We start from the raw sequence: 21,835 nt of genomic DNA, 5'->3' as shown, positions 1-21,835 counted from the left end.
ATATATATATATATATATATATATATATATATATATATATATATATAATTGTTTTCTGTGTATGTATTTTGTCAACATATCCTTTTACTTTTTTAGTGACTTAAGGCAAGCAGACTGCATGCATTCAGTTTGGAATCCTGATGGCACATGATTGTGGTGTAGAGTTGTATTTCCCTGTGATTGTGAATCGTATTGGTACAGTGTACATCAGATTTGTGCTGTCGTGTTGAGAGCATCGCAACATATATCTGTAGTGGCTTATGTAAGAAGTGACGGAGGAACCAGTCAGACAAATTCATCCTTGAATTTGTTCAGACAATCACGGCAACCGACAAACCCATTGTTCTCAGCGCTCCAGCTGTTGTTTCTCAAAATGGTTTTAGATCATTTGTTTGAAACGTGGCACTCTGGGTGGCTCAGAGTTAAGTTCTTCTCATAGTTAGTCTAAGGCAGCACTCCACTGCCAACACAGTCACGAACAGGAGAAAGATACAATCGTTAATAATGATGCACATCATCATTCTCTTGATGCGAATCATATTCTGGACACGTTTTTTAACCTCACAATCATATCTTGCAGACGTAAGGCTGCATCTGATCAATGCAGTGATAGAAAATAGTTCACGAGCTGCCCAGTCTGAGTCGTGAGTTATCAGCCCAACGAGGATTCAATTAACTTCATGAAACTGATACCAAATCTTAAGATCAAACCAGCAACGTGTTTTGTACCGATTTGTTTTTATCGATTAATCAACGAATCATTTTTTTGCGCTGGAGGAAACTGACAAACAATCGAACTTTGATTCAATCCTGATTTTGTCTTTTTGTCCACCGTTTTGAACAATGAAGTGTTGAAAAGAGACAAAAGAAACTTGAATTTATTTTAACAACAAAAGAACATTTTAATGCTGATAATACAGGGTTAACCGTGTACTTTTCTTTCGCCTGTGGAAATGAGTTTTTTTGTCTTTGGTCCGTCATATATTTCTAACATCTTGTGTATTTAACAATATATTTTTCTAGGAAAATGTTTTTGTATCTTTTTTTGTTTTTAAACGCTGATTTAATGTGTTGGTTCTTTGACTTGCTCCCTTTACTGACTGTATGTGGTTGTAGCTGCTGCTAAGCCGCCACTTGTTGATAGCTTAACGCAGTGTTGCTGAAGTGACTTGTGTGTGTAATGTCTCACAGAGCTGCAGCTGGCACCGACTATGTCCACATGCAGGTTGTAAGTGAATGGACTGCCTAAAGTTTATCAAAAGTTGTTTTTTGTTTGGACAAGGTTGGAGGGGGAATGACTCTGGACCAAATTTCAACAAAATGTAATAACAGCATAAAGTTATTGTTGTAAAAGCTTGCATGTCAACTCCATTGCTAGTTTGAATAAGCACCAGTTAACTAGCGGTTGATGTATTTTGGCTGTGTGCTCATTTTCATATGAAGGTGAACATTGTTTTGGGGTTTAAATTTCATTTGCTTTGTCGCTGAGTTATGGTTTTTATCTGCTTTCAAAAAAGGGATTTTTTTTTTTTTTTTTTCCATTTGATTTCCCATGTCTCTAAAATAAAAACAGTCCCTGTCAAAATGTGGAAACGCCTGCAGTGGCCAGGAAGTAATTGACTTATTTACAGAAACAAGAAATCCAGGTTTATGCAAGAACAAAAATTGATTTCAGAGTCTGTACATCAAGTTTACTCTCAAAGCATGCAACAATATTATATGTTTCTTTTCAAATACAGGAGTGAAAATTGCAAAAGAATCTTTTCTTTCTCCCAATCAACTTACATCTGCTCTGTAGAGAGGCGTAGCTCAGAGCACGAAGACTTCATGACACGTTGTTCTGAAAGCTTCTACCTGTCCGGCCGATCCTCACGTCTCCAGCTCATTTCTTCTGAATGTCTCCATACTGCTTCGATACAATGTCTGTTATTTTTATACACATTAAATAATTTTATTTTACATAAAGTGGTCTTTTCTGTGTCCATTTGAAACAATTTACAGCAACAACACTTTGCCAATGCTTGAATTTTAAACTCCACAATTTTTATATTTCACGAGACAGGCCGCTTTATGAAAAGCGTGCGCTTTGTTGTGATGGATTCTCTGCTGCATGACAATGAAGTTAGTCTCTGTGGAGGAATGCTAAAAATGATCTCATATGTAGTAATAAAGGAAAACTGATGTCATTATTCAAGTTAAAAAAAAACAATCCGTAACATTTGGTCAGTCATAATGCAGCGTGCAGTGACTTTTCATTCCTGCTTTCTCTGAATTCCTCCAACATAAACGCATTCAGAGTTACACTCATCTGTTTTGAAAATGAGTGATTCAAAGATGTAGAAATGACTTTTCTTCAGCAACTGCTTTGAAATGAACCTGCTGCACTTCAAAGTAAAATATCTGTGCACGCTGAATCTCAATGTATAGGAATATAAGCAACATTTTCCAGGTTTTATTGAAATTCAATAACCAGCTGTGACAATATTGGCCCGTAATCTTGAAGCTTTGTGTGGAATTAATTATACTTTGAACTATAATTATTGTAAGCAGTAGTGGTTGGAGGGAAAAAGCTTGTCAATGTCTTTGTTCCCAGTTTTGGCTCTAGTGCAGGCTGATTGATTTTATTTATTGGATCTAGAAGACAAAACGAGTGATAACATGTTAAGTGTAAACATTTGCAACATGGTCCCCGACGTCGTACAACATGCACGTAAAATAACAGAAATGAAAAACTACAGAAAGCAACTTCAAAACCTCTACATCTACTAAAACATTGACAAAACCAATCAGTGCTTGAATAGTAGCAATACAAGCACATTGTCTGCTTTACACTAACTTTGAAATTCTTTTTGCAAATAGGCTACCCATGTCAGACCATTTAATACTAAAAGCCTTTGTGTGTTGTTCGCTTAATGCCGTAATTGAAGTACTGCACCCAATTTTCAATCACCTGCACCCAGAATGCACCTGTGACAGCAAATGTCACTGATTACATCACTTAGAAATCAGAGCTTGGATGCTGGTTTGCTCTTTGGTGTTGACAACAATCAGGGTCCTGTGAGGAGCAACTGGCAGCTATATGGTTCTGGCTGAGGTGTGTGTGACACAACACAGAAAGGTGACTGAACGTCGACGGCTCCAGAAGAGGTGAGCGTATAGGTGATGCGGTAGCATCAGTTACATCAGAACTGGAGAGTATCTCATCGTTGGAAGAAGAGCAAAGAACGGCACTGAATGCTTCTCTCCATGGAAAAGATGTTTTTGCTGTTCTGCAGATTTGCTTCGATAAGAGTTTGATTAACAGATGGTTCATCCAATCATCATTTTTGAAAGTGCCTTTTCCAGGTTAACGTTGTCCAACACAAACATACTCTTCGTCCCGCATTTCGTTAGTTGATCTGCTCACTCTACAGCAGACTATTAAGTCTTGTTTAATGATTTAAAGCTGAAAAGAAGCTCAGACAAATATGAAGAGACATCTGCCGTAAGGCTCAACAGCACACAACATATTCCAGAAATAGAGCTTGTTTTGTCTATACTTGTCTCCTTTGATACAAATGAGTTTCTGATGTCGGTGTTTTTTTGATTCGCTGAGTTCACATGACCTCAAAATACATAACAAGTCATGTTTTTTTATGTCTCAAATTGATTGACAGAGGTTTTGAAAAGGAGTAACTCAACAGGACAGAGGGTGGGGTTTGTTGGTGTTGGAGATGGAGATAAAACATCAGCACAGTATGTGCAGGCTTAAGCGGGCCCCCTACAGCTTGTTTGACATCTGTGAATTGAAGTGTTGTGGATGGAAGGGATCAAAGCTCCAATATCCACACCTCACCTTACTTTGTCTATTGGCATTTCATTTCATTTAATCCCATTTAAATTTATTTTGTTTTCCGCCTCGTACTCTCTGAAACGTTGTTTTAATACATTGTCATGCCTAATGCGATGACTTTCAGTCTCTTCTTTATTTAAAGAGGTGCCGCACAAATAAACCTTCCTCATAAACTGAGTCTTTCCTTCAGGGAGACTCCTGGTTGAGGTCCAACCCAACCATAATGTTATTACACGGAGCCTCTTTCTTCCTGTGGCGTTTCCTGCCTCCTGTCTAAAAGGAACATTTCAACATTTTGGAAAAATATGCCTATTCACTTTCTTAACAAGAGTTGAATGCGCAGACTGATACCACTTTCCACGTCTGTGTAGTTAAGTATGAAGCTAGGCTGCAATTAGCAGCTGTGCTAGCATTAAGACTGGAAACGGGGATAAACAGCTAGCCAGGGAACACAGTTATGAAAGTCTCTATGACAGGAAAATATTGCAAATGTAGTCTGATACCACAGCATGAGATGTCGTCATGTTACAAGAGTACAAAGCTCTGTCTGTGAAGGAAAACAGACGCTTAAAAATGTACAGAAGAAGATTAATGAAGCCTACTGAGGCGTGCTGGTTTTGATCCCTGAAACATGCAGTGCTCACTGTGTACCGATGCATGTGCTTCTACTGCTTGTTCATGAACTTCCTGTCCCCTGTTCCCTGCAGCTACCTGACTTAAAGGGTCAACAAATCACAGCCAAACCTATACTTTCCCTCCTACCTATAGAAGGGAATGCAGGTATTTTATGTGGGCAGGTTTTGAGACACCTGCCAGTGGATCTTCTGCCTCTACCCAAAACAAATGAAGGTAAGATCTTGTTTGTGTCACATTAAATACAAATAGAGATGTAAACCTCAGTGGAGCCCTGCTGTTGCTGCCTTGAGATCATCATCTTCACAGCACTCTGGCAACATCACAGTCCTCCTTTACTTTCATACTGTGCCCGCTGACCCTCTTCATCCTATAGGACTGCTGTGTCAGTCCGTAGAGTCTCAGCACTGCTTTGACTCCCTCTGGTTTTCTCTGTTTAAATTTGAAGCTAAGCTCCATGTCCTCCTTTATCCGTTACTGAAAGTCAGTTGAGATGAGATGAATGTGGCCAACTGGTTGAGTCTTTCTTGTAAAGTATGTGGCGGTACTGATTCCCCAGAGTTCACAGGCAGGGAAGAGGCCTGAGAACCTGTACCTCACAACAGAATACAGAAACAATTAGAAACGCATCTCACAGGGGTCTTCCCAACGAAAATGCCTCTATGATAATGAGGGAATGTGTATGAAGGGGCTTTCAATGAAAATAAACCAACAAAAGAAAAATAAAGCCTGCAGGTTATTGTTAGTCAAACACAGAGTCTGCACTGTCTCCACAGAGTCTGCACGGTCTGCCCTGATGCAGGTAACCGAGAGGAAAGGTGTTCTTTAATATTCACACCAGTTTGGTTTCAGAATGCTTTAAATCATCCTCAATCAGAAAAGTTGAGACAGCAGAGAAGTCTGTTAACAGGCCTAAAGACCAGCGTTCCTGGCTGTCAACATCTGCTGAAATGAGTTCTGTATTAAGTTAATGAAGGATCAGAATATCCTGAGGGTTTGGCTCCCATCTTAAGGCCTAAAGAAAGGGCGTCGTCACACCTGCTTGGCCAAGAGGGGAAACGCACCAAGCTGCTCTCAATAGTTAATTAGGAGCTATTCCTCACACAGTGCACAGCAGGTGATCTCAATAACCCTCCAATCAACTCAAGGGAGTTCAGCTAAAATTAAACTTAAATGTCAGATGTGACAGAGTTTAAATCGTGTGGCCATGGTTCTCTGGCTCTGCTCCTTAGTTTGATTCCACTGTGGGATCATTACACTTGAAATGTACAGATTATTGTCAATTACTGTGTAGATCTCACTGATATGACTAAATTGCTCATCATCTGGAAGTCAAGACCTCTGCATTTTACGGAGGAAAAGTACCCTGTAATCCCCACAGAGCTGGCTCCCTGTCAGTCCTTGTTTTCCCCAACATCTTGCTGCCAGACCTACCTCCGATTCCTCAGGCTTTGCCATGTACTGTTTTGTGCCTCATGTGCTTCCACATAAACATGAAGCAAACTGGGCCGCAGAAAACACATCAAACAAACAGGTGTTGATATATTGTTACATTATTAGCAGTGCAATCAATCAAACATGTTCTGTCCAGAGTTGTATGAAGATGTTCTGGTGTATAATATTGGTTTGTATGATTTAGAGAGATGGCACATGTGTGTTAACACAACACTGCATCCAAATGTAGTGAAACGTGAGCTACTGCCTGGCTCGTGCACAATTTTCCGAATCGGAAATGGTTTATTGCCAAGTACGTTACACATACGTTACGCTCGGTGATCGGTGCGTGACAATAAACATAGTAAAAGACGTAATTTAAAAATAGAAAATATGAAAATGTACAATAAATAAACAAACAAATTAGTAACAGAGCCAATTCAATTGTTCAGTTTTCTTATTCTTGTATTTTATACCCATATTATTCTATTTTTTCTAGATTGTATTTGAATGTCCTTTTATAATGTGTCTCCTTTACACTTCATCTCAATGCTTTTGATGTTTCATGTAAAGTGCTTTGAATTGCCTCGTTGGTGAAATGTGCTAAATAAATAAACTTGTCTTGCCTAAATTTGATGCTGTTAACATCACTTTGAGTTGAAGTCAACCAAACATTAATTCCAGGCGTATATAATGAAAGTCATTCAATAATTGACTTCGGTGGGACTTTGGTGCAGCGAAGATATAGTTCAACGCCAAGACTATCCGTCTGATCACCGAAGTGGATGATCTTGTCGTTAACGGTTTCTTGATTGTCAACAAATTTAGGCAACCGGACAGCCAGCTGAATCCATGATAAGTGTGACGGTAAATTTTGTGTTTGTGATCAAAACTAATTTTTCTCTGACTAAAACGTCAACAAGCTCTTTATACACCTACTTTCATTTTATCTACAGTACCACATATGATGACTTAAAGAACCAAGACCAATCTGTTGTTTTAGTTTATTTATTTAATCAATTTAACCTGTAAAAATAAAACATTTTTAGATCCAACTTTAGTTACACTTGCCTCATTTCAGTTTAGTGGCAGCACAGTCAGCCACTGAGTGCTATGCTAATTTAAATATACTTTAAATGATACATTTAATTTATGTTCACGAGGTTTACATTCTTGTAAATGGTTTAAATGATGTTTGCGAAAGTTAAAGTTTGAGTTATAGGATGTACAACCTCTTATGCAGTCGACACATTTATATTATATAACATTTCATATACACACAAACAACTTAAGATATTTATGTTTTTGAGCAAAATGCATTAAGATATGTTATAATATTTGCAAACAAATGAAACGTCCATCTTTGGACTTTTGGAAAACAAAATCTGCATTCAGACCAACAGATGTTTCTTTTACTGTTCCTCCAGTCCTCAACAACATCAACAAGGATAACAAAACATCTGTTTATCCCTTTCCGCATTCATGTTATGGTGATGTTTGGTGATGCTCAGACAGAGTTGCTGTGGACCCTGTAAGGCGACAGGCTGGTCAGGGGGGCGAAGGGAGGAGGGTTGGACTCGGTGTGAGGAGTCGACGATGAAGGGAAACTCTGTGAGGCAGCTGTCCCTTCTGCTGGAGGGAAATACATCGTGGCTCCCTGGATGAGGAGGAAAGGACAAAGGAAACAAAGAAAGACGTTGACCACAGACCTCAAGTCAGACGTCTTTGAGTTAACTAAAAACTGCAATTTGCGATAATTCATAACAACTGTAACTAGTGATTTCTCCGACAAAAAGCTAAGTTAAAACATAGTCCTTATGTTTGCCACTAATCAAACATGAATGGATGAATTTATCTATTTCTTATAATTTGCCTATAATTTAAAAAAACTCCTGACTCAACAAGTTCACAAGCTTTTTAGCAACAGCACAACGGTCTTTTTACACAATTTCATTTTGTGGAAAAATGCTGATATCACCCCCCCCCCACCCCCCCGAATTACTGTAAAGGCAAACAAAAGTTTTAACTTCCATTCATTGTGTCTCACCTAAACAAAATAGTAGAGCGGCGGCCATTTTTATGTGTACTGTTGGAGGTTTGGGTCATTTGCGACTGTAAGACGGCTAGACTTGTGAAGACAGAGAGATCAAAAGTGGAAACAAACTAGACCACACATGCGTGTGTTTGTAACAATATCATTTGCTGGTGTGTGTGTCTGTGTGTGTGTTGACCCACACTGACCGGGTGGAGCTGGTGAACTATGTGTGTGTTGGCGTCTGTCAGCAGAGGAGCTGTCGGAGAAGATGCTGTGCTCTCAGAGGGATCGATCACTGGGCTGATACTCCTCTGACACACACACACACACACACACACACACAATGTTATTAAAAGTAGGCTGCAATGTGCTCTGGTGTACAATAAAATAAAATTAAACAGCCATTACAGATTAAATGATAAAGATGATTCAGAGCTAGGAGCAGTCTCTGATTACATCATTGTTTTGGTCAAGATCATGGAGAGTCTGCACCCACTGAACAAATCTCTATTGGTCCTGTATAGTGATGCTTTGTCCTATCGTAGAGCATATAGCCTCCATAGTGATAATAACAAAGAAACAACATACAACCAAAGCAACATGTAGTGAAGTACATCACAAATGGCACATATTGCACAAAATACACAACCTGTGATAAGAACAAGCGACACATTGCACGACCCTTCATCACAAACGAACCACGGAACAGGTCCTAGTGACATTTAAACATACTATTAGGTGCACTTGTCACTCACTGGTGCACAGTGAGTGACAAGCAGTCGTATTGGCTCACAGCACACATTCTTCCCTTCAAAACCTTTTGATACATTTGTCCCTCAGGGTTGTTCTAATCTCTATGTGGGTGGTATGTCTGTTAAATCCAATGCTGAAAATCTATACATTTTAGTTTCCCTGTCTTTGATATAATATATTGTACAAAGATAGGGGGGGAAAGCACATAAAACATCTGCAATCTGTAAATATTATTAATGTAAAGAAACATAATCATCTCATAGGTATGTAACAAGCGATCAATTTGTCTAATCTGCAGATCTTGACTGATATTAAGCCTTGCACAGCACAGGAAAATGTATTGACTGGGGTTGTTTCTCAAAGCAGATTTTTAAGCACGCTACATCCACGAATCCCAACATAGGACTTTATTCAATGTCGAGGATCCTTCATATTCTACCGAGGACGGAGTTCTTCTTTCAGAGGATTTTCAAGGATGCATGTGTGTCTCATCAGCGCAATTATATGCGTGAAATGCCTTTCCCGTCCAATGATTTGGAAACAAGGAAAATACACAAACAGAATTTCTGTTATTTCAGCTCAGCAGTCCCCCAAAATATATTTCTGATATGTTTTTAATTAGTTTATATTATTTTGAGGAATACAAAAACATTCCTACTAGAATGCTAGGAAGGAGTCTTGACTGTAGGACCTGACTTGGAAGAACGCGTCCTACCAAGGAAGCATCCTTGATTTTGAGAAACACTCAGTATGTAAACACCATACACAGAAAAAGTAAAGGATGTGGAATGTGGGAGAGATATTAAGTGATCAATGATGAACTTAATCATATTAGATTTGAAAACATGAGAAATAAAATCTCAATACATTCCTTCAAAGATAACTATGACCAGATAATGTTATTTACAAGAAGAATACTTTGTGCCTGATAAAATAGAATAACAGTAGTTTTGGCAGAATGCAGTGATGGATGACAGCAGAATCGAAGTGCCGTGTGGTCTATTAGCTATAAACTGCTGCAGCATTCGTATCCCTAAGGACCGATAAGCTGAATCTCTGACAACGTATAAAAACATTCTCTGGTGTTTCAGTATAGGCAGGGTTGGTGGAGGCAACTTTCAATGTGCACCACCCGCCAGTGGGACGAACGCAGCTGCTCTGGGGATTTGAGGTTGAGATGGGTTTGGTGTCAACCTGGCTGGAACTTGGCAAGACGGATCAAGCAGTCAACTATAGGGCTGCAACTTACAATTCATTTCATAATCAAAGTTTTTCCTCGATTAATCGTTCAGTCTTTTAAATGTTAGAAAATAGTCCCAAAATACCATCACATTTTACCATCACAAAGCCCAATGTGTTGTCTTTAAATTGCTTGATTTTTCTATATTTACTTCACTGACATAGAAGGATGAGAAAAACAGCAAATATTCATATTGAGAAGCAACTGAGAGTTTTTGGCAACATTGCTTTAAAAATGATTTGAATGATTAATGGATTTTCTCTTCCCTCTGTTCTCTGACACCCAGACTGCTTTACATATTATTTGGAAGAAGCCGTAAACAGAGACAGTGACCCTTTCAATAGTATGTATGTATTACCAGATTTAATTTTTAGAGTAATTGCCTCAAAACTGTCTTAATTGATCATTTGAAATCAAACACCACATATCTCATAGAGTGGAAAGCTCCGTTTTCCTCTGTTTCACCTCTTTTCTCCATCTGTTATCTGAGTAATAACATTCAAGCTAAGCTCTTAGCTGATACTAAATACACAGTAAAGTAGCCTGGAACCCCCTGCTACCAAATATGTGATTTACTATCTACGATCTACTAAATGGCTCACTATGCTAAAAGATGCAGTCAGATTAGGGTGAAGCAATTGTTTTTTTTTACAGATAAATAAAGTTGAGGGATATGCTGTAAACCTGAATACTGAAAGTAAAAGCTCTTATATTGCTGTGTCTCCACCTCTGAACTCTGAACTCCAGGCCTCTCAAGAACCCATTTCATCAGCTCATGCTTTAAGTTAAGTGGTTGGATGGTATCAATCTTCACTGCCATGGCAGAGTTTGAGCATTTGATCCATTTGCCATTTGTCTGTCACTTCTAAATCTAATCCTCGGTTCACACCGTGCAGAGTTCACTCTGACTGACAGTTGATCTGTGAGTTCTCATTCAGGAAGTATTAATTGTTGCCTTTTCTTACTTCTAAATCTGTCATGTGAAAGACAACAACATTGCAGAACAGGAAGGATGCTGCATAGAGGAAATAAGCCCTCACCAATTCTGGAGTGACCTCAGCATAAAGCTGCGTTCAGGCTAAACTGCAAAGTGAAAATCAACACGATCACATATGAAACAGATTCTGTCTTGTCTTCTGCTCAAGTTTGTTTGTGCAGCGTAAAAGTTTAACCATATACTTTTATGCAGATAAAGTCCCCTTTGCCTCAGAGCCTCTGAGTGGGAGTTATTTGCTGTTAATCAAGTACCAAATGTAGCCCGTCCACACAATATCGGACCTTTATAAATTTGTGTCTGAGTCTGTGGGTCTCACCAGGTCTTTGATGCTGCCCAGCACCGCTGTAGTGAGGATGCCTATGAAGAAGGCCACGAGGTTCAATCCGGCGAGGGTCCAAATTAAAATGTACAGAGTGAAAACTTCCTCGCAGCTTTGTACTCCAACAAACTCGTAGTAGTTGCTGAGGTAGCCTCCGCTGCAGAACAAAACAACAGCTCCGTTGAGTACTGATGATTTTTAATTTGTTGGGCAGGAACATTAATTAAAGACAAGACAACTCTTGTGATGACACGGCAGTGGTAACAATATACTGGGACAATATCGTTGTAATGTCATTGTCTCACTTGGCGCAGTCGTACAGGTCGCAGCAGTAGCAGGTCCCACTTCTTACTGTCATGTTACAAGACTCCTTCGGACTCCAACACGACACCTGAAAGAGATACGCAAGTTCAAAATGTGTCACTGTTTACCTGCAAATACAGACAAGCAGACAAGCCTCGACACACTTTTCCTTGGAGACATATTAACATTTCTTTTTACAATTAACACTGAAGGCACTTGCAAATGACAAGGTAGTAAAACATGTAAAATTATATGTTTTTCCTTTTAGAAAACGAACCAAAACCTTGACATGACGAAGATCTTGAGTAGATAATAATGAGAATAAATTTAAATCATACCCTCTAAACAAGATGTTTAGTCAATGCTGATCGATAGAGGAAACCATACAGGGCATCTTTGGATGGATGAGAAAAACGAAACTCAATGGAAAGGCTATTGACTGTTCCAGGACAGCACATCTTTACTCACAGAGGTGTAGAAGTTCTCATAGATGTAGCTGCCTCCGCTGCTGTAATACTGGCATCTCTGTGCTTTCAGTGGACGCATGTCCTGGCAAAAAAGTTAATATATGAAGAAATATAACCCACAGGATGTCAAACCAACACCAATCCATCTTTATTGAGGATAAAAACAAGATATTTAAAAAAACAATCTCATGCGAGAGAATCCAGATGTCCGTGAAAACACATTAGAATTGAAACTGTGTTGAGTTTTACAGTCTGTGATCAATTTCCAAAACTCGCTCGGCCGACATTAAACAAAATTTAGTTTATGACTCTTTTAAATTTCGGTTAAAACTCTTTTTAACCGAAAGTGTTTTCTCGAGTAAAATTCCCAGAACTCCTGGGTGGCTTTTTGGTTTTGGTTTGGTTCATTGGCAACAAATGTTTTATGAAACACAACATATCAGACTTTGAACGATAAAGTCCTGGACTTAACTTCCATCACTGTCCCTGTTGTGCACGGTGTTTAAATTTGAAGTTGAGGAAAACTTTTCTCACTGTGAAATAAAACACAACACAGGTGGAAATATGCAGTTTTTGCATTGATTAAAACTACAGTTGGTAACTTTAAAGGTCCAGTGTGTAGGATGTGTTCCATTTCTGATAATAGATCCCTTATATGCTGAACACTGTTCCTTTAATAAAGATAACTTTTCTCATATTTGCTCAAACTGTCACTTTATCCTCATAATAGTACATAAGTAGTGCTCCTAATGACATTCGCACGATTGTTAAAACAGTCAAGCCAAAACCAAGCGCTGTGGACCGACCAGAGAAAGAAATCTCACTTTACAGCTAAACAAAACAATAAAATATGTTTCTGAAAAACGTAACAAAATCTTGACTAATTCCGTTATTGTCTCTATTGCATCATTTTGTTATGGGACCAGAGTTTACGTTAATAAAACATTTAATGAATAATAAATTAAGCTTAAGCGGAAGTTCAGTCAGGAAGACTCTCTTTACATTCCTTTTCATTCATAAGCTCTCAGTCTCTCTCTCTCTCCCTGTGATTACTCTCATCAGCCGATTGTGGCCGTTCACTATAAATTAACCAACTCTCTGCTGCTGTCAGTTCAGCACAATCAGATGCGACCCTCCTCCACACCGGTCACCTCCAGTCGGCATCACAGTTCTGCTCCTCATTCATCATCGGATTGCAGCAACTCCCTTCATCAGTGTGTGGACTCCAGGGGGACTCTGTCTTATCTGACCTCAGCACCACCATCCCTCTATTATCCTACTTCAGGATGGAGTCCACTCGCCAAAGACTTTGCACTATTCAGATTTTATGCATGTGTAATAAATTATTGTTAAATTCTAACGAAGTCTCTCCTGATTTAAACACATTTTGATCCAACGTTTCTTGAAATCTTCATGTGTACCGTATGGTATAAAAATGAAAACAATTATATACCAACCTTATCTGGTTTCAAATAAGTTAAAAAAAAGGTTGACATCTCTTGTACATTATAATTTACTACAATGTTAATAGACTCAGAGAAAGATTCACGAAGCGACCTTCAACACATTAAAGCACGGTGACATGAATTACAGCAACTTTGAGAATTTATTCCCAAAGCACTTATAACTCTTCTTTATACTGTTGGCACAACATTGCGATAATTAAACATTATATATCATCTCATTCTTCAATCAGAAAGCACTGATGCCATTTATAGCTTTAATAAATCAACATGTCTTTTCTACGATACACTGCATGCACTTCTAGTTCCTGAACTATTGGTACTTTCCAACGTCATGTCATGAGGTTATATTTTCAAGGACTAAGCTCTGTATGATTGTAGTGCCATCATACTGTCGTAACAGTTTGGTAAAAATAAAAATGAATACGTGTTGTATTGTTTTGTATTCACCGTATTTTGACCATTTCATCAACTGTCTGCCATCATCGTGTTTGAAAATGGAGGTAATTTTACCTTGAGCTGATGTCACTGTGCAATGCGTCGAGGGCTGATCCAAGAAGATCATTCATAAATATGAAGCTGTCTCATACAAAGTAGGCACATTTTTTCTGAAAAGAGAGGAAGTCTATTCTTATTGAGCAGATCCAAATTGAATTTACTTCAGAGGTTGGAAACAGGAATGCAGCTGCGTTTTATTAAGCTGTAAAATGTTCTGTTAGGGCTGCATCTCGCTGTCTATTTCAGCACCATCCATCACATTCAGTAACTGCATCATGTACCAAGCCAAAGACAACTGAACGTCCCACAACACTTCTACACTGATGGTGCCTCTCGGTCCAATCCATTAAGTTTTCTCACATCAGGCTTTCACAACCTCTACTTCAGGTGGTGTAAAAACAAAAAAACAAAGCTGGCCCATGCTATAAAGGCTCATTAAGGCTATATAAACTCATTTCATGAACAAAATGGGGCCAATATTGCCAACAAAGTGCGGTCCAAGAGGCTCACAGTCAACCAGCACAGTGGTTTGTTATTGCTTCATGGCCTTCCACTGCTTTGTGTCATCACTCAGTCATATCGGGTGTCACAGTATATGCACGCAATTGCATAACTCACCATGGTTAGGACAATACAGACGCCATCGATCACCAGGCACAGAAAAGAGGTGATGATCCCGAAACTGAGGAATACGATCGCAGCCGTCAGCTGGAGGAGGAACAAAGAAAAAAGAAAAAGCATAACTGAAAGACTTTCCATACAAAGACGAATAACTCGTTTTATTTGAGGGTAATCGGAGCACAATTTGACAAGAATGCAGATTATAGCTGATTATTTCTTTCTAACAGACATAAAGGTGTGAAGGTATTTGGATTCAGGCCCCTCGCTCAAAAAGTAGCTTTAAGGGGTTTCTGTTTTTTTGCAGCATTTATTCACTGTTTTACTGAAGAGAATATTGCTTTGATCTTTAAAATGTATTATGTTTAAAGATTGTGCTCCCCTCTAAAAATGACAAAGACGTATTTGAACTAGAAGGGCGGTCGGAGAGCGCAAACCTCCCCCAAGACCAAACAACCTGTCTCACAATGGTAACGAAAATGAAAAAATATTTGTGAATTGTATCCGATCCAAAATGTAATAGGTTCTTCCCTGGCTCATGCGTCACCCTTTCACCACCCCTGTGCTTGCCTCCCTACACTGTCTCCCTGTTAGTTTTCAAATTGATTTTAAAATGTTCTTACATTTAAGGCCTCAAACAGCCTGGCCCATGAACACATTTCTGATTTGTTGACCTGGTCTGAGCCCTCTCCTCCAATAAAATCCGTGATGGAGCCCTGCCGGTTAGTCCCAGGTCACGGTTTGTGACAAAGGGTCATCAGGCTTTTGCTATTTGAGCAACCACATTATGAACTCAGACACACAGCGTCTCCAGCTTCTTTTAAATCTCGCATTAAAACATTTCTATTTGTGAAAGCTGTTGGAAATGTTTGATATACGTTATTATTTACACTATTCATATTCCTATGTATCTGAACTAATTCATTGTATTGTCTTTACTTCCTCTGTGCTCATGTCCTTTAGCCTTTTTCTCAGTTTATTTGCCTTGTTTGGTTTTATTGTCTTTAGCCGAGATACACGCTGCTGAGGGCCTGATATCAGAACAGAAATAGGATAGCCCTCTTTGTTTAAACTCTGACTCTTCCTAATCATAATGTTATTCCTGCCTATGGGAGCAAAAAAAAAACAAGAGATATGTGTAAGCACTCTGTAGCTGCAGACTGGGGAAAGCCTAAACAGACTCATTGTATCTTACACTCATTAATGCGCTTCAAGAATCACAATCTCAATATACCACATCTTGGAAAAATAAAAATCGGTGGAATAAATTGAGTATGAAAAATTTGAAATTTCACTTTCAAACATTATTTTGCACTGAATCGATTTCCTGCCATCTCCGTTATTTCAAATTTGTATAATGGCATATTATATATAACAGTGAAAGGGATAAAAACATGATACCAGATCCAAGAACAACCAGCCCTGTCCAAGAAGCAACAGAAGTCTTGTCCGTGAATACCATTATGTCCCCTTTGAACAGGATGGTCTGTTTGTTTTTAATGTTTCTGGTATGAAGTGGCTTCTGGCTTGATGCATGAAAAGTCAGGGGACTAAAGAAATATAGTAAAGGAGTAAAGAAATTTACAACAGGGATTGTGCTCTGCGGGTCATGAACAGTCATACCGAATCAATCTGGGAACTAGTTTTTGACACGGTGCCCATAACAGTAGGTTACATGGGCATGGACGCGCTCATGTTTTCCTGCCTTGCAGGTTGCAACAGTAAAACAAAGATTTAATGTGATTATTTATAGACTGAAAACAGAAAATGTGCAATTGTTGCCAAAATACTGACTCACCAAAAGTTGAACCTTCTTGGTTAAATCAATTGAGCGCGCACAGGTGATCTCCATTCTACTAATAACAGTATGTGACTTCTAAAACAAATTGGCCACACCAGTGAGGATTTAGGTGTGTCCTACTTAAGAGGGGTGAACACTTATGCAAACATGTATTTTGTGGAGATGCTCAGATATGGATTCTGATATCGGATATCGGTCTGATTCTGACTCAAATAGTTGGATCGGGTATCGATGACAAAAGGGCAATCTGGTATTGGATGCTGTTATGTTAAAAATGTTTACGTCAAGCCTGATGTTTCCATACAAAAATAATGATCTCAGTCCCTTCCACACAGTGAGGCATACAATGTATTAATTCAACACAGGTATCGGATCAGTACTCAGTATCGGCCTATACCCAAAGCCCAGGAATCGCTATCAGTATTGGGACTGAAAAACTCGGATCGATGCACCCCCAGTATTTTGTATTTTATACTTGGAATTAGTTTTGTCCACTTTGTAGAAATCTATAATTTTGAACTGTGGATCAGTGCCAACATAAGCTGGAAAAGGTATGTGATATACATAACATGTATAAATATTTGACATGACATGACATCTGATACGTGGAGGAAGAGATAATTAACTTCTGGACAGTTTATTGAGAGGGAACAGTTCAGGCACACGCCCTTACTAGAGCAACATACATGGTTCTTTGTAAAACAAATCAAATTACCTAACAGCCATACATTAGTTTACCGCTGTCATATATGCACTTTTGTTACAGTAACACTTTAAATAGTTTTACTATGTAAAATGTCCGCTGTTAAAAGAATACCAAAAATATATTCTGTCAGTGGTGAGCAGGTGAGAGTGATCAGCCGCTTTATACATTTACAAAGATTGAATTAACATTAGGAAAAGTTTCCTTATCTAGAGCTGCATTTTAAACCAACTTTTAACAGGTTTTGATTAAATACTGATGCCTCTCTATATATGACCCACATGAGTAAGAGAGAACATCAGCGAGAAGATTAAGATAATTCAATAAAGTTGTTCTTAATGGCACGAGGTCCGGCAAAATCAGATGAAATCTTGCTTGATCACCAGAAACTCCTTCAGCTCCGACTCCAGTGGGCAGAAACCAGCCAGCAGCGGACTGACCCTAATGCTGCCTAATGTATGTTTCCCTGGGTCAACAAAAAAAATGACCCACCTTCAGCCTACTGATGTTTTACTCCTTAAAACCTTCGCCCCTAAAATTTGCAGACAGACAGTTTTCTTGACTTTAACCATTGATATCGCCACAGTGGCTGAATGGATTTCTACCTTTCAGGCTACGTTTGAAACGTCCTTCGTTCTTTTGCTATTTTAACTGCAAAAGTAGCCCTTACCGATCTCTTACAATGAGGACACTGGGAACTCAGGGATGGCCCCCTAACTTTAGTCTAAACACCAAAAGCATCTGGCTTCCACTCAGTGAGGCAATCTTAGAATGTGGGAGTCATAATTGGAGCTTTTTTGCTGTAACCAGTAACCCCTCAAAATAATGAAGTTCGTAATGTTGAGTGGGAAGTAACTGCCAAACAGGATTAATAGTTTTGTCTCCCACAAAAGTCTGGCCGTTTCAAAAAGTCTGAGAAGATGAAAAAGAGAATTGCATACTCCTCATTGATATAATTCAAAAGTCTTGCTACTTGCAGAGCAGCACTGCTGGTCACCATGCTAACACACATACTCTTGGCCAAAACACATTACTTTGGGAGGTTGGGGCTGGATGTGCACAGGGAAAACATAAGGAAGAATTATGACAGAGGATGTAGGTGTGAGAACATACCAGCTGTTTGCGGTTTTCTTCCAGGAGGAGTCCCAAAAGTCCCAGGAATGATCCAAGGGTGAGCTGTAAAGAAGATGTGTTGTGTAAAATAAAGAAATATGATTCATTTTCATAAGGATTTTGACCCTTTGTTTTGATGTAGTTCTCTTCCAAGGAAATAACAAGATATTAGCACTTAACAGCTATACAAATGGTTATTGTGGTACAATTTCAAAAACATACATTACATTTTATGTTACATGCTGTTGAAAAGGGTGGTCGAAAGATATATAACAAATCAGTGACAGCATGGCCCAAATATCCCCATAGACATATCCAGAAACTGATTCTGGTGGATACAATTTGGGACAATTTACAATTTACTTCCCATTATGTTCTTCCAGTTTCAAAAAAAGGAAGAAAACTTGAATGTCAGCCATTGAAGGAAGAGGCCATGTGGATGTCTGACTGAAGCACAGAGCTGTCAATCATTCATTTCACAGTCCACCTAATATTATTTCTGTTTAAGACCAGCAAACAAAACATTTGGCCGGTGCTGTGAGACTAAAGGATTGCAGCTGAAATTCCATAATGTAACTCGGATGCTGCAGGATGTTTTGGGATGTTTTTAAACTCCCACCTCATTTACTGGTAGCTGCAAAGTTCAAACCCAATCTGTCATCTTAGTGTATCTCACTGAATAAACCATGACGGGGAATCATCGAGAGACAAATTAACAACTTACAATAACTCCAGAGGTGTAGCCAGTCACATTCAGGCTCTCTGTTTGAGTCGTTGTGTAGACTCCCAGCACCACCAACAGCAGGGAGAGACTGAGCATGCCCAGTACCAGCCACAGGGCTCTCCTGACCCTCACCATCATCTCTGCCACCCACAAAGGAGAGAGAGACAAGCGTTATATGGCACAGCGCTCGGTAAATATAGTCCAATGAACAAGACTTGGCAGCTTCCTACCTGCATATTTTTAGTTTGATGTCAAGGGTCGACAAGACAAACCTAATTTAGTTTGATTTAATTTAATTTAACTTAATTCAATTCAAGAAACTGTGATCCAAACCCTATGTCTCCGTCTTGTTCACTTCAAATGTCATGAATGTTTACGACCCAGCATATTAGAGCAAAGCAGTGTAACTGATGATATTGGTCAAATGCATCTAAGAAACAAACTCCAACTTTTAACCCTCAGGCTTTTTAAATCCCAATTTTTGTTTCTGTCTTGCGTAGATTAAAGACACGATTCATTAGTCCCTATGTGTATTTTTTAAAATTTACATCAAAGCTTTAATAACAGTGAAAAAGCCACAACGTCAACATACTTGCTGTAGAATATACACTGAAAAACATTGCAAAAATAGCATTTATTTACCTCAATTGGAAATGATTCTAAGGAAGTGGCAGGCCTAGAGCTGGTGCAGTAATCCTCATTTTAGTATAACTAATTGAGGAAAAAACGTCAAAGTGTACTTCTCTATGTGGAGGAATATTGCTCAAATATTCTAGTAGTACTGTAAAAGATTAAATGCCAAAATGTACAATAGCCTCACTATTTCCTCAATATTGAAGCTGAAAGAGACTCTTTGGTCATATACAGTAACAGTCAAACCAAATCCAACCTTCTAACACACAGTCCTATGATTATTACGTTTCTACAATGAAATTACAAATTTAAATAAAAACAGTACAACCCTCTGTAAGCTAATTATGAACACTAGGCTGCACACCATCTAAACATGTTTAGCACTCAGAGGTAACATACTGAGATGCACACAGGAAACAGACTACACAATTAATGATGACACCATTGAGCTTTTATAATTAATTTAAAGTGGGTGCCTTATGTCATAAAATACATTTGTTTGCATAGAATATAAAATGTGTCATCAGCCTCTTTGATTATTAGTTTATAAGTTTAAAAATAGGTGTATAAATAACAAAGGTTTATACGTTTCTTTAGGAACACCACCATGTAAAAACAACTCTGTTACTATAGCTACAAGTACCACATTAAAAATATGACTTAGGTAAAGTTGCTTATTAGCAACAATTCAAAGTACCTGAAGTAAAAGTAGTCATTATGCAAAAAGTCTAATTTCAGCTAAATATATAATATGATACTGGGTTACAATTAGTGATGCATTTATATAAACATCCGTAATGTTGTTGCTGGTAAGGGTGGGGATAATTTCAGCTACTTTATAAACTACTACAACAATATATGAATATCTATTAGTTGATTTATATCTTGTATAATACATCTAAATCTGCAAAGCTCTCAGACAAATGTAGTGGAGTAAAAAGTACAACATTTGCCTCTGATATGTATTGTAGAAGTATAAAGGTTGTACATAAATACAGTACAGAATAAACGTAACTCATAATTATGGTAATTAAGGTAACGCATGATATGCAGCTGCCAGTGTAACTGTCTCATGTACCTAACCACATCAACCTTGTATTTTATTAATTACCTGTTGCTGGGCTCTTTGGCTCTGGTTTGTCCCAGCCCGTCGCTCCCTGGATCCTTGCAGTCATGACAGGTCCACTCTCAAGTCTGGGTCCAGTTCAGGTTTCAGTTCAGGCTTACAAAGCTTCTCTCAAAGCTTCCAGAGGAGCACGGGTATCTACTGTTTGGATGTCAACTTCACTGCAGCTCTGTGCAGCACAGTCTGTATGCATAACGCTCAGGCCTGTGCTGCATTCAAGGACGGTCGGAAACGTAAGTGACTACTGCTGTCAAAATACTCCTTACAATTCAAGATGCAATTAAGCGTTCTTTTCAAATTATAAACATTTAAACCTGTGATTATAAATCAGGGAAACACCACATACGTTGGTCGTGGGCTGAATGAGCTGTTACAGCAGATTGAGAAGGAGAATGTGTGCATGGCAAGTGAACACATCTCCCGTTTAAAAACAGATGTTGATCAGTGGAAGTTGCCTTTGGCTGGATTGAGGGACAGTAGGAAGAAGAAAAAAAGCTGGGCCCCACTTGACATTCTCTCTACGAAATGTTATTCAATGCTACAGTTCTCGTTGCTCCTATATGTGCGGTATTTATTTAAACCTGTTAATTTGGAAATATACAACATGAAAGCACAGACGTGAAATAATAAAAACTTTAAACTAGAGTTTTTAGGTTCCAGGGCCTCAAGATCGCTTACAGAAGCAGCAGCAATGTTCAACGCCCCCGTCTTGTCAATTTACTTTTTGGTGCATATTCCCAAACAAATTTTCTATTTAATTAGCACAAACCAGATGACCGAAATGAGCATTTTGGGCCACTTGAGAACTGGAGCCTCAGGACAGTTGCCTGCTTTGCCCAGTTGGTAATTGAGCCTTGTCTGTATGAATAATGGAAAATGCACCAGGCAGCTAAAAATATTTGTTTTGGTAATATATCATAATTTCTGGGATGCACCAAGCTCATAGATGACTTATTTATTATTTTATATATTATATTATCTGCTTATTATCAATGATCGCGTAGCCTCTACGAGAGGGTCTAAAATCATACAGACAACCCAATCCTTAAAATAATCAATCAAATCCCAACAGCCAGGTGGGCATAGTTACAAGAAACTGGGAAGAAATTAAATGTGCAATAACTCTTTTTCGTTTTCTCGGAG

General features: G+C 38.7%; 1 protein-coding gene across 2 annotated transcripts; it reads right to left on the bottom strand.

Annotated features, from left to right (window-relative positions):
• Window positions 1-6,975: 6,975 nt before the first annotated feature.
• On the bottom strand, window positions 6,976-20,775 carry LOC116391067 (transmembrane protein 255B). 2 transcript variants are annotated; one of them, XM_031861308.1, is made up of 9 exons: window positions 20,678-20,775; window positions 18,934-19,073; window positions 18,210-18,272; window positions 14,593-14,682; window positions 12,015-12,095; window positions 11,549-11,634; window positions 11,241-11,400; window positions 8,141-8,245; window positions 6,976-7,556 (listed from the first exon to the last, which is right to left on the bottom strand). In XM_031861308.1, the coding sequence occupies exons 1-9, from the start codon at window positions 20,739-20,741 to the stop codon at window positions 7,407-7,409; spliced, it is 939 nt and encodes a 312-aa protein (XP_031717168.1). In that variant the 5' UTR covers window positions 20,742-20,775; the 3' UTR covers window positions 6,976-7,406. The 2 variants fall into 2 exon arrangements, with proteins under 2 accessions (XP_031717168.1, XP_031717169.1); XM_031861309.1 differs by lacking the exon at window positions 8,141-8,245.
• Between the last annotated feature and the right edge of the window lie 1,060 nt (window positions 20,776-21,835).

Source organism: Anarrhichthys ocellatus, unplaced genomic scaffold, assembly GCF_004355925.1.
Source record: "Anarrhichthys ocellatus isolate YVR2014 unplaced genomic scaffold, GSC_Weel_1.0 scaffold24, whole genome shotgun sequence".
Taxonomy (NCBI): domain Eukaryota; kingdom Metazoa; phylum Chordata; class Actinopteri; order Perciformes; family Anarhichadidae; genus Anarrhichthys; species Anarrhichthys ocellatus.
The sequence above is the reverse complement of the archived record's forward strand: the minus strand, read 5'-3'. Positions and strand labels throughout refer to the sequence as shown.

Coding starts and splice junctions, on each gene's coding strand:
- LOC116391067 (XM_031861308.1), bottom strand. CDS start 20,741: ATGACTGCAAGGATCCAGGGAGCGACGGGCTGGGACAAACCAGAGCCA. Junction 14,683..18,209: donor AAGAAAACCGCAAACAGCTG/GTATGTTCTCAC, acceptor TTCCTCCTCCAG/CTGACGGCTGCGATCGTATT. Junction 11,401..11,548: donor GACCTGTACGACTGCGCCAA/GTGAGACAATGA, acceptor TTTGTTCTGCAG/CGGAGGCTACCTCAGCAACT.